Below are 13,481 nucleotides of genomic sequence, written 5' to 3'. Positions count from 1 at the left end.
GGGAGGCAGAGGCAGGCAGATCATGAGATCAAGAGATCAAGACCATCTTGGCCAACATGGTGAAACCCTGTATCTACTAAAAATACAAAAATTAACTGGGCATGGTGGCACACATCTGTAGTCCCAGCTACTCAGGAGGCTGAGTCGGGAGAATCACTTGAACCCGGGAGGTGGAGGTTGCAGTGAGCCAAGATCACACCACTGCACTCCAGCCTGGTAACAGAGCGAGACTGTCTCAAAAAAAAAAAAAAAAAAAAAAAAAAAAAAAGTCCATCTGGAAGGGGAGGGGAATACACAAGGGCATGAATACCAGAGGTGGGAGCACTGGGGACTGTCTTTGAGGATACCTACCCACCACACTCACACAGGCATAGTCTTTCTGGAAAGATACACTAGAAACATTCAATATTGGTTGCCTTCAGGGAAGGAAATTGGGAAACTCCCACCTCAGCCTCCCAAATAGCTAGGACTACAGGCACACACCCCCACACCTGGCTCGTATTTTTCTGTAGAGACAGGGTTGCCCAACTAGTCTAAATTCCTGACCTCAAGCCATCCTCCCACCTTGGCCTCCCAAAGTGCTGGTACAGGCAAGAGCCATTGTGCCCAGCCTAATAGGTATGCTCTTGCATACCTATTTTACAATATTGATGTATCACTTAAAAAATAAACCAGGCTGGGTGTGGTGGCTCACGCCTGTAATCCCAGCACTTTGGGAGACCGAGACAGGCAGATCACTTGAGGTCAGGAGTTCGAGACCAGCTTAGCCAACATGGTGAGACCTCGTCTCTATTAAAAATACAAAAATTAGCCAGGCATGGTGGTAAGCACCTGTAATCCCAGCTACTCAGGAGGCTGAGGCAGGAGAACCACTTGAACCCAGGAGGCAGAGGTTGCAGTGAGCTGAGATTGTGCCTCTGCACTCCAGCCTGGGTGAGAGTGAGACTGTTTCAAAAAAATAAAATTTATTTTAAATTTAAAAAGAACAATGAAAAATATGGCATTTTAACAGACAAAATACTAACAGGGAACAAAATAAAAACAGTAACAATTATACTTCAATACTATATAGTTATTACTGAGCACCATAAACATGCTTGTTTCTACTTAGCCATTACTTGCTTCCATGAGGGAGGTTTAAAAACCTCTTTATTACTCATGCATACACATAAGCAAGCAACTCCCATTTGTAGAGCAAAATACAAACACTTGAGCTGGGATTCACAATCCTCTTCACAGTTTGGTTCCAATCCACCCTTACTGACCCATTTCCTGCCATCCTTCCATCCATCTGTGAACTCGTTATTTGCGATACTGAACTATTATTTGCCAGTTCTGGAGGGTAAAGGCAACAAGCACAATGCCTGGCACACAGCAAACTTTCATCAAGTGCTGGCTTCCATTCTGCCTCAAACACGGCCTTTGTTTAGACTGTCTCCTGTGCATGGAATGTCCCGCACCCTTCTCCTAGCCCCAAGTAAAATTCCCTCCAAGGCACACGGCAAATGTCACTGTCATCAAGGAGTCCCACAGGCAATTAGTTATCACCTCTATTCTCCCATAGCACCTGTTTTTACCTTAACTCTGACACTTTTATTATTGTATTACAACTTAAATCTCCACCATCCAAAGTCTGGTCCTTGGACCGTTAGCTGGGACCTCGTTTGAAATGCAGAATCTGGGCCCCATCCCAGACCTACAGAATCAAAACCAAAATTTCCACAAGATATCAGTGATTTACTTGCACATTCATCTTTCCCTGGTAGAATTGTGAACCTTTCTAGGGCTCTCTTTTATTTCTGTCCCCAGAGCCCAACATAAGACTTGACGCTCAAATGCTTTTTAAGTTTTATTTGCAATACTTATATGATAGATTTTAATTCCTAGAAAAATAAATACACATTATTAATAATAATTATCTGGCAGATAGATAATAGTACATTTCTATGTAGCGTTTTAAATTTTCATAATCAGAATGTATTACCTTTACAGATAGGAAAACAAAAAGATTTGGGAAAATGCATGTAAAATGTAAGAAAAAAGGTAAATTGTAGATATAATACATTCACAAAAGGAATATAACTGTGTTGAGCTATATTTATAAAAAGATGAACAAATTATAGTAGGTTTTTTAAAAAAGACAACCTAACAGTATGTATCGATGATACCATGTTTGTCCTTTAAAAAAATTTGTGAATTAGCCGGGAGCAGTGGCTCACGCCTGTGTTCCCAACATTTTGGGAGGCTCAGGTGGAAAGATCCCTTGAGCTCAGGAGTTTGAGCTGGGCAATATAGTGAGACCCTATCTATGTTAAAAGAAAAAATTTGTAAATAGACACTGAAAAGATACATATCAAAATATCTCTAATGAAGTTTGTTTTACAATTTTCTACATTTTACATTTTTTTCTAGTTTTCCTATGATCTTTATAAAAGCTTATCACTTACAAGAAAAAAAGTTATTTTCATTTTTGAAAAACATCTATACGCTTTACTAAGTCCCTTTACATTCAATGACCAAGATTTCTACAACACCCTGGGAAGTTGAAAGGTCTGAAAGTAACACGGCCATTACATAGACGAAGGCAGCGGGCCTTGGAAATGTAACCCTGATGGACTGACCCTGGGCTGGCGTTCTCCCACCCCTGCAGGTACTACAGACTCAGAGGAATGTGGCAAGTCAGATGCCAGCTTTGGCCAAAAAACCTCCTGTCACGTCAGGAGTCTCACCATGCCCAGTTACTTCCTCTGAGACAGTAACAGCAATAGGGGAACACTTCAAAGACAAAGCATTCAGAAAGACTCATGCTGCACCACCTCCCCCTGGTGGCAGGCTCTGGAAATTGGCTTGAGAATAACTACTGCAATTGGTCACTATTTTTAAAATATATTTTCTGTCAAAATCACCCTTATTTCTTTAAATCATCAAAATCACTTTTTCTTTTGTCAAAGATTCAGATATTGACAAAAGACACAAAACCAGGACCTGGTGCCAACCAGACAATGCTCTGGATGATGCCAAGGGCAGTGTGGCTCTTTGCCTCCTGTCCTTGCTTCCCCACCTCTTCAAGACTACAGTGGAGGCAAGGCACTATGTTCTTCAGCACCGTCTTTCCTGCTGTGTCTCTATCTCCATCCACTTCCCTGAGCCTCAGAAAAGGGCAAGGTGTGGCTCACATACTCTCAGCCATGGCCTGGCATGCTGCAGCTCCGACATCAGACATCTAGGCACTAATCCTCCCCAAGACCTAGTCCTCAGGTTCAAGGCACTGATATTTCAAATATGTCAGACTGAAATACTGACGTTTCTTTAAAAACATCAGGGTTTAGAATGTCAGTCTTCAACTGTGGTGCCCATGGTCTCCAGATACGCACAGCTTCCTTACTCTTCCAGGAAGAAGGAAACATTCAATAGGATATCTGAAATAGGAAGAAAGAAAAAATGGCATTATCACCTCTCCCGAGAACATAAAACACAGAGGCACAGCAAGGGTACCTTCCTAAAGCTTCCAAAGAGGTAAGCCACAGGGAGAGAAAGGAGGAGAGGAGACACGAAGGAAGAACACAAACGAGTACCTTGTACAAGACCTTGGTGTTCGTCTTTTGAAATTCGGTCCCAGGCCTTGGGCAAAGCTTGGATGTTTGCCAAGTCTCCCCACCGGATAGAGGAAAGAAGATACTTTCTATTCAGGTACCTTTCTGGAAGTTAAGGACTGCTCAAAAGAAAATGAAATATGCTGAAGTTAAAAAAACACGCTGGTGAGAACCAGAGGGAGCTATAAAAATGAAAGTGCAGATATCCTTACATTTTACCAGGTGGGCCTGATTCACCTATGCTACAAATATTTCCTGAGCAACTGTTTACTAATATGGCTTTGTGCTACAGGGAAAGAGGAATGAAACTATCTCTGAAATCTGGGATCTCAGCATGGTGAGGACAAAACCAGATCCTGAAAAGAAAGAACAAAACTAACATGAGAGGTAAAGCTAGTGGAGGTTCAGAGGATAAATACATCCAATTCAGAGGAAGCAGGGACATCCCAGCTGGTAGGAAACATAAATGAAGGCACAGACGCATAGAATGAATTCAGGGAAAGCAAATCTTCCAGTCTGCTCAGCATGGACACCACATGGAAAGCAGTCAGAAAGGCTGAAAGGTGGGCTAAGTCAGAACAGAAAGAACACTGAATACCAAGGCAGGGCTCTGAACTTTATCCCATTAGCAACAGGAGCTATTCCTATACTGTACAGTACAATTCTGATCCTAAGGAGCAGGATCAGAGCCAGACTTCCTGAAGGAATAGAGGTCATTAATTAGAGTCAGCTTAGAGGGAAAGAAACTAGACAGAGAAACCCGTCAAGAGGCTACATGCAATTAAGAATCCAAGTGAGAGGTAAGAAGCCATGTAAGCAGCAGAGGGGACAGAGAAGGAAAATCAAAGAAGCACCAGGGAAACAGAGGGAAAGGACTTGACGAGTGACTGTGTAAACACTCTAGCACATAGCAAGTGCTTAGTAATGTCAGCCGCAGTTCTTGCTCCATCTGCCCATGTTCCTGTTGCTGTTACTACTGCTGCTACCAACACATTTAAAAGGGAAAATAAGCTGGGCGCAGTGGCTCATGCCTGTAATCCCAGCACTTCGGGAGCCCAAGCTAATAGGACCACCTGAGGTCAGGAGTTTGAGACCAGCCTGGCCAACATGGTGAAACCCTATCTCTACTAAAACTACAAAAATTAGCCGGGTGTGGTGGCAGGTGCCTGTAATCTCAGCTACTTGGGAGGCTGAGGCAGGAGAATTGCTTGAACCCGGGAGGTGGAGGTTGCAGTGAGCCAAGATCATGCCACTGCACTCCAGCCTGGGCAACAAGAGCAAAACTCTGTCTCAAAAAATAAATAAATAAAAGAGAAAATAGGGTAGGTTCTACAACTCAAGGAAAAGGGGGCTGAATTTGACGGCTAGATTGAGGAGTTCAATTTTAAACTTGAGTTTGCAGTTCCAAGAACAATCCAGTTGGAGGCATCTGCAGGAACCAAAAATCAAGACTGGAGACAAGAAAAATTCACATGAAGGCAGAAACCTAAGCCAAAGGCTAAAATCAGGTATCAGACAAGAATTGAGAGACCAGGCATGGTGGCTCATACCTGTACTCTTAGCACTTTGGGAAGCCAAGGTGGATCATTGAGGCCAGGAGTTCAAGACCAGCCTGGTCAACACAGCAAGACCCCATCTCCTAGGCAAAAAAGAATTTTTTGAGAGAAAAATATTAGAGCTTCAACTAACTGGTCTTTCTGCTTTTACCCTTGCCCCTACTACCCCAAATCTTACCCTAGAACGAAGCCAGAATGATACTGTTAAAAACATAGGTCTTATCCTGTTACTCCTTAATCAAGTTTCTAAGAGCTTTTTCTGTCACTCGAATGCTTTTTCTTTTGGTGGGGGTGGGGGCGGTTTGAGACAGGGTCTTGCTCTGTCACCTAGGCTGGTGATAACTCAGGCTGGCGATCATGGCTCTCTGCAGCCTTGACCTTCCAGGATCAAGCAACCCTCCCAACTCAGCCTCCTGAGTAGCTGGGACTAAGCTGCACACCATCATGCCTGGCCCAAAATTATTATTATTATTTTTTGGAGACAGAGTTTCACTTTATCACCCAGGCTGGAGTGTAGTGGCACAATCTCAGCTCACTGCGGCCTCAACCTCCCCCAGTTCAAGCAATCCTCCAGCCTTACCCTCCCGAGTAGCTGGGACTACAGACTACAGGCACATACCACTACGTGTGGCTAATTTTTGTATTTTTTGTAGAGATGGGGTTTCACCATGTTGCCCAGGCTGGTCTCAAACTCCTGGGCTCAAGCAATCCTCCCACCTCAGCCTCCCAAAGTGCAAGGATTACAGGCATGAGCCACCACGCCCGGACCCCAAATTCTTTCAAAGACCTTCAAGGCCCTAGAAAGTCAAGCCCCTCCGTCTTTCTACCCTCACCTGCTATTAGGTTCCTCCTCATACTCTAGTCTAGCCTCCTCACTATTTCCTGAATAGACCAGGAATGTTCTTACCTCAAGGCCTTTGCATTTGATGTTTCCTCTGCCTAGTAGCTTTCTCTCCCCAAATAGCTCTTTCCCTTACCCTCTTCAGATCTTTGCTCGAATATCACTTTCTCATCAGGCCTGCTCTGACCACCCTATTTTAAATCACAACCCCACCCTCACTCCTCACTTTCCCAGGTTTATTTTTCTCCATAGCACTTATCGCCATCTGGCACTCTACTTTCCTTTTTTAATGCCTGTCTCTCTGTACCAAGAACAGTGCCTGACAGGTAGCAGCGACTCAGTAAATTATTAGAGGAAGGATTATACAAAGGAATGCAGGAAGAATCCAGGTTCAGGAACCAAAGAGAACTGACTCAAACTATCCAGTTTTCCAATCTTGTGAAAACTGAAATTTGAAAGACTTAGAACAGCTCTGGCCGTGACCTGAAATGTGTGCAAAGGATACGACTTTCGATAATGTCTCTCAATATCCTGCAACCATTCCAACATGTCAGCCACAGAGGGGCTTACTGCTGAAGGCTGCAGGACAGCATCAATGCCAACTGTGTCTGCATGCTGCTCATAGATCTGAAACACTCGCTCCACATGGCTGCTGACCACGTCTCGCACCTTGAGGAGGATGGCTCTGCAAGAAAGAGTCTGACGTTAGGCAATATCATGAGACAGGTATAAAGGAAGGTTTCTCAGTTTTGGCACTACTGATATATTGGACATGATTCTCTGTTGTGAAGGGCTGCCCTGTACATTGTAGGACGTTTAGGAGCATGCCTGGCCTCTACCCACTAAACGACAGGAGTAAACCATACCTATACCCTTCATAAGCCATAACAACCAATAATGCCTCTAGATGATGCCAAATGTCCCCTCATAGAAAAACCATCTCCAGTCGAGACCACTGGTCTAAGGAGATTAGTGACGGTGCCTTGGATGTAGGGGTGGCTCAAGACTCAAGAAAGGGGCTGGGTGCAGCGGCTTGTTGCCTGTAATCCCAGCACTCTGGGAGGCTGAGGCAGGTGGATCACCTGAGGTCAGGAGTTTGAGACCAGCCAATGTCCCAAAACCCTGCCTCTACTAAAAATACAAAAATTAGCCAAGTGTGGTGGTGCATACCTGCAGACCCAGCTACTTGGGAGGCACAAGAATTATTTGAACCCAGAGGCAGAGGTTGCAGTGATCCAAGATTGCATCACTGCACTCCAGCCTGGGCGACAGAGCGAGACTCCATCTCAAAAGTAAATATAATTTTTTTTAAATTAAAACTTTTTTTTAAAAAAAAAAGCCAGGTACAATGGCATGCCTGTAATCCCAGCACTTTGGGAGGCCAAGGCCAGAGGACAGCTTGAAGCCAGGAATTTGAGACCAGCCTGGGCAATACGGCAAGACGGTCTCTACAAAAATTTAAAAAAATTAACCAGGTATGGTGGCATGCTCCTGGAATCCCAGCTACTCAGGACACTGGCAGGAGGAGTTAGAGGCTACAGTAAGCTATGATCATACCACCGCACTTCACCCTGGGCAACAGAGTGAAATTATCTCTAAAAATAAAATAAAAATAAATAAAAGACAAAATATTAAGTAAAGCACTCATATTGTTTTGTGAAACATTCCAGTGATATATGTATGTATGTGTGTCTATGAATGATATAAAATATATTTCTTCCTCTAAGTCAAGGTCCAAAGTCTGAAAGCCACTGAACTAGAAAAAACCAAGTGCCTCTTGGGTGGTAGGCTTTGACAGGCAGTGTTCTATTTTTCAAATTGAGATATAATTCACATACCATAAAATTCACCCTTTAAAAGTATACAACTGACAGGCTGGACGCGGTGGCTTACGCCTGTAATCCCAGCACTTTGGGAGGCCGAGGTGGGTGGATCACGAGGTCAGGAGATCGAGACCATCCTGGCTAACATGGTGAAACCCTGTCTCTACTAAAAATACAAAAAATTAGCCGGGCGTGGTGGCGGGTGCCTGTAGTCCCAGCTACTCGGGAGGCTGAGGCAGGAGAATGGCGTGAGCCCAGGAGGCGGAGTTCGCAGTGAGCCGAGATCGCACCACTGCATTCCAGCCAGGGTGATGGAGCGAGACTCCATCTCAAAAAAAAAAAGTATACAACTTACAGTAAACCTGTTCTGTTAATACAATGGTATATAAATGTCATTATAGGCCAGGTGTGGTGGCTCACACCTGTAATCCCAGCACTTTGAGAGGCTGAGGAGGGTGGATTACTTGAGGTCAGGAGTTCGACACCAGCCTGGCCAACATGGTGAAACCCTGTCTCTACTAAAAACACAAAAATTAGCCAGGTGTGGTGGCAGGCACCTGTAACCCCAGCTACTCAAGAGGCTGAGGCAGGAGACTCACTTGAACCCAGCAGGTGGAGGTTGCAGTGATCTTGCAGAGGTTGCGGTGAGCCAAGATTGTGCTCCCTCCACACTCCAGTCTGGGTGACAGGGTGAGACTCTGTCGGAGGTGATAGATAGATCTAGCAACCATATGATCCTCTACATAACTTACCCATCATTTCATGAGCTGCTTTACCTCTCTGATCTTATCTTTTTTCTTTTTTTTTTAGAGACAGAGTCTCACTCTGTTACCCAGTCTGGAGTGCAGTGACACAAACATGGCTCACCGTAGCCTCGACCTCCTGGATTCAAGTGATCCTCCTGCCTCAGCCCCCTGTGTAGGCCCTGTGCGACCACAGGTGCACATCACCACACCCAGATAATTTTTTGATTTCTTATAGACTCAGGGTCTCACTTTGTTGCCTAGGCTTTGAGACCAGGCTGGTCTCAAACTCCTGGGTTGAAATGATCCTCCTGCCTTTAGCTTCTCAAAGTGCTGGGATTACAGGTGTGAGGCACCATAAATGGCCTCATCTTTTTTTCGTTTTGCTTTCCTTTTTGTGGAGAATGGGATCTCACTATGTTGCCCAGGCTGGTCTCAAACTTCCAGGCTCAAGTGATCCTCCTGCCTCTGCCTCCCTAAGTGCTGGGATTACAGGCTGAGCTGCCATACTCAGCTGATCTCATCTCTTATCAGGCCTCTGCTCCTGTCATACTTTTCTCTTTTTTTGACACAGAGTCTTGCTCTGTCACCCAGGCTGGAGTGCAGTGGGAGTCTTGGCTCACTGCAACCTCTGCCTTCCGGGTCCAAGAGATTCTTCTGCCTCAGCCTCCCCAGTAGCTGGGACTACAGGAGTGCACCACGACACTCAGTTAACTTTTTTATTTTTAGTAGAGACGGGGTTTCACCATGTTGGCCAGGCTGGTCTCAAACTCCTGACCTCAAGTGATCTGCTTCCCCAAGTGCTGGGATTACAGCCATGAGCCACCGTGCCGGGCCAGTCATACTATTCCCTATGCACACTACTCACACCCACGTCTTGACTCTGTTTACACCTTTTCAACCATTAGGTTTTTAATATCACTTCCTCCCCAGAAGCTTCCCCCCTCCACACAAGCCATACTTATCAATATCTTAGGACATCCCACAATTTAATTCACTGATTGTTTATTTCTTCTACTCAACTAAGAACAGGAACTAAGTCTGGTTCATTGTTGTATTCCTGGCACCTTGTGCTTGGCATCCCACAAGGTGCCTAATGAATGTATTTTGTACAAATAAATAAAAGGAAAATCCTCATCTGTGACAGTTTCCTATTAGTCTATGGCACAGACTCTATATACTGGACCTTTCTTTTGTTCTGGTTCAAGGAAAGGCCACACATGCCCTGTCTCTCCTCTGTCCTCAATAACCTATAACTCTCAGCCTGGGCAACATAGTGAGACCCTATCTCTACAATAAAATTTAAAATTAGCGGGCATGGAAGTGCACGCTTGTTGTCCCAGGTACTTGGGGGGTTGAGGTGGGAGGATCACTTCAACCAGGGAAGTCAAGGTTGCAATGAGCTGTGATTGTGCCACTGCACTGCAACCCGGGTGACAGAGCAAGACCCTGTCTCAAAAAAAAAAAAAAAAAATCTGTAACACAGATACTGGGTCTGACAACAAGCATATCAGAACTTGGAGACGTGCTACTATTGGGCACAAAGACACCAACCTACAGCAGAACAAAGTGTGATTAAGAGCTCTAGCTTTTGTGTCAGGCACACTTGAGTTAGAATCCCAGCTCTACCCTTTTCTGGCTGTGTCACCATGGGCAATCTGCTTGAGCCTCAGTTTCCTACCTGCATGGAATTAAGTGCAGTAAAGTCACAGATATGTTGAAGAGCCTTTATAACGTAATATATATAAAGCCCTTAGCTCTAGCACCTACTAAGTTTACACAGCTCCTCATTGCCTTTTACCAAAGAAAACTATAGGGCAGAGCTAATAGGCTTTCTCCGCTCCTTTTCTGTTCTTCTTTTGTGACTTCCACTAAGCCCACCACTGCCATGCCTAGTCTCTGACAAGGAAAATGCCAGAAAATGGCTTTCTGACAGAGGTCTCACTGCCCCAGATGATAAGTAAGGACAGTTGAGATACCTCCAAATGCCACGCTTTCAAGGAGAAACACACCTTCTGGACTGATACTAGCTACATATAAAACACCTCGTTTTAAAATCCTTCCACCAGGAAAGAGCACTACGGAGCTGCTTACAGCCTTTCCCCTAGCTTGTCCAGGACGATGTCACCAGCCGCCAGCTGCTTGCGCCTCAGCCGCTCTTTTAAGTCTGGGAAGGCCCGAAGCGCCGGCACATCCTGGAACCGCAGGTTCTGTGCGGCCTGCAGCTGCTCCGCCAGGTTGCTGAGGGAAGACAGGAGGGGCTGGCAGTCCTGCAGGGCACTCTGCCACAGGCCCTGCTGCTCCTGCACCACGAGGAAGCACTTCTTCAGGGCCTCCTGCACGGCAAGCAGAGGCCGGTCTTGAGTCATCTTCTGCTGAAAAAGATAAAAATAGAAAATAACCACGTTGGGGTGGCAAGTCAGTCCAGGAGGCACTGGGTCGAGGGTGGGCGTCATCTCCGTCCTCGTGTTCACACAGGAGTTGTCTCACCTCCAGAAGTGGTTTTTTTGTGTGTTTTTCGACACGGAATCTCACTCTGTCGCCCAGGCTGGAGTGCAGTAGCGCTATCTCGGCTCACCGCAACCTCTGCATCCCGGGTTCAAGCAATTCTCCTGTCTCAGCCTCCCGAGTAGCTGGGAATACAGGTGCTCGCCACCACGCCCGGCTAATTTTTGTATTTTTAGTAGAGACAGGGTTTCGCCATGTTGGCCAGGCTGGTCTTGAACTCCTGACCTCAGGTTTTCCGCCCGTCTCGGTCTCCCAAAGTGCTGGGATTACAGGCGTGAACCACCAGCCCCGGCCCTGCCTCAGCTTTCTGAAGGAGACCCTGGCTTCCCCTTGGGAAGGGTAACCTGGATAGGGCAGTCTCCTGCTTCAGAGGATTCCTGGTGGCCAATCGCCGTCCTTCTCTGACCTACAGTCCTGTCTCCCCTGCCCGAGGCTGCCGGTCGCGTACCTGAAACCAGCGGAAAAACTTAAAAGTCAAGACACCCAAAGCGTGAGCACCACGCGCCCATAGTCTCTCTGCGTATGCTCACAGGCGACCGCCCTCAAAGCTCCTCCGCAGGCTTGCAAGGCTATTGAGTCGCGAAAATATATCGTAGTACCGAAATTACTTCTGGGTACTGTAGTCCAACATGTGGATTGGCCACTCGGCTTGAAGCTTCCTTGGGACTGGATGTTGGGACCGTCCAAACACGGCGACTTCTCATTTGTCAGCCTGCGGCAGTTAATTTGGGTGGCAGTGGTGGCATGTCCTCTTAACTGTGGAGTCTTTTCCTCTCAGCTTGCGCCTCCGGCTGTGCCTTAATGACACTTTTGACATTGTGTATCACAACCAACTGGCAAAAACTAGTGAATCACGGGCTCCTGACGTGGCAGCTCTGGCTGAGATGCAGGTGGACGTCCTAGGTGCCCAGGGAGGTCGGGCACATTGGGGAGTCGGGTGAAGGAAACCCTGAAACCGAGAGGCTGGAAGCCCAATTTGCCCAGCATAAAAACATCTGCTGCGGGAAAGCCTACATGAGGTACGGGTTGTCGTCCCCTCTCATCTTGGCCATCTGACTGATGGAGATCCTCAGGCACCCAGCAGACTTGGGTGTCACCCCCACTACCCACTGCCCAGGGCTGACCTCGGGCGGAAGAGCGACATTCAAATATTTTTTGCATATGGAGCAACAAACCAGGGTGGAAGAGAGAGAGAGAAAGGACTTTCTAGGAAGGGCCAGGCTTGCCAGGGTTTCTATGCTTGGACTGCTCTGTCCCCAAGCTCACTGGTGCCCATCAGGAGCCTGCTTGGCACTTTTGCTTATTTCTTCGATTGTTCCTGAACTCAGAGGGGGCGAGGCAAGATTACCACTCCCATAGCCTATAACATGCACGCTTAAACACAAACAACCCCTCTGACATGGCTTCAGACCGCATCCACAGGTGAAAAGCACCAAATCCAAACAATCAGGCCACAAACCTGTCAAGAGCTCGCCGGTCTGGCCGTCCAGTCGTCGCCCGCCTTGAGACTCAGCCTGAGCTACAGCTTCGAAACTAGCCTCTAGCCTTGCTGGGTCTCAGCACAACCCTTGAGCAATCCAACCCTGTGGCCGTGGGCAGATGCCAAGATGCACAGTTAGCACTTCCGACAGGACTGCGGCTCAGCGGGGTTCGAGGTCTACACGCCCATTCCCAGGCCCACGGCCAGAACACCCAGAGCTGCCTCCTGCCCTGGGCTCCCTGGAGTGTGGTGGCCGCGGCTCACGCTGCAGTCACCGCGTGGCCAGCTGCCAAGCGCGACTACTCGCACCTGAAGTCGCGGGCCCGCGCTGCACAGCCAGTCGAGGCGCCAAGACGCGAACTGGGCGGGAGTGGCCGGCCCGCGGGCGAGCGAGGAACGAGAGGGTTCTCCCCACTCGCTGCCCAAACTGGCCACGGGCTGGCGCGCCCACCCCAAAGCCTGCACCCCTGCCCCGCTCCCCTGTCATTCCGCCCCGGCCCCTTCCAAACCCTGTCGGGGCTGCTCTGTCTCCGCCGACCCTCCACTTGCCCCAAGTTCGGCCTGGGGAGCTTGGGGCCCTGAGGAGCGCAGACGTAGGCAGCCAGCCAGTCAATCAGTCAGAGGGTCACGGCGGCCCCTCGGCTACTCAGTGGCAGCCAGGCCTGGAAGAAGCAGCCCCCGGCCCCGGAGCAGAATCCTACAGCCTACCTGACCTAGTCGACCCCTAGCCCTCCAGAACCTGGGGTAATGAGGACCCGCCGCAAGGCCTGCCGGGAGTAGTAGTTTGTATAGTTTGCAGCCGGCCAGAGCGGAGCCGGGTGGGTTGGTGGGGAGGGCAGGGAAACAAGCCTGGACCACAACTCCCAGGAGTACCCGCGACGGCGGCGGCCGCGCTGACGCACTCCGGCTATAGGGAGCGCATTGGGCGGGAGACCCC

General features: G+C 47.8%; 1 protein-coding gene across 5 annotated transcripts; it reads right to left on the bottom strand.

Annotated features, from left to right (window-relative positions):
• Positions 1 to 1,836: 1,836 nt before the first annotated feature.
• On the bottom strand, positions 1,837 to 13,359 carry AIRIM (AFG2 interacting ribosome maturation factor). Of its 5 annotated transcripts, none has more exons than XM_073007466.1 (5): positions 13,253 to 13,359; positions 10,651 to 10,931; positions 6,496 to 6,675; positions 3,576 to 3,694; positions 1,837 to 3,419 (listed from the first exon to the last, which is right to left on the bottom strand). In XM_073007466.1, the coding sequence occupies exons 2-5, from the start codon at positions 10,923 to 10,925 to the stop codon at positions 3,382 to 3,384; spliced, it is 612 nt and encodes a 203-aa protein (XP_072863567.1). In that variant the 5' UTR covers positions 10,926 to 10,931; positions 13,253 to 13,359; the 3' UTR covers positions 1,837 to 3,381. The 5 variants fall into 5 exon arrangements, with proteins under 5 accessions (XP_072863567.1, XP_072863570.1, XP_072863568.1 ...); XM_073007469.1 differs by lacking the exon at positions 13,253 to 13,359 and adding an exon at positions 11,513 to 11,629 and having other exon boundaries at positions 10,651 to 10,928; XM_073007467.1 differs by lacking the exon at positions 13,253 to 13,359 and adding an exon at positions 11,047 to 11,601.
• Positions 13,360 to 13,481: the final 122 nt, after the last annotated feature.

This window comes from Chlorocebus sabaeus, chromosome 20 (genome assembly GCF_047675955.1).
Source record: "Chlorocebus sabaeus isolate Y175 chromosome 20, mChlSab1.0.hap1, whole genome shotgun sequence".
Classification (NCBI taxonomy): Eukaryota; Metazoa; Chordata; class Mammalia; order Primates; family Cercopithecidae; genus Chlorocebus; species Chlorocebus sabaeus.
The sequence above is the reverse complement of the archived record's forward strand: the minus strand, read 5'-3'. Positions and strand labels throughout refer to the sequence as shown.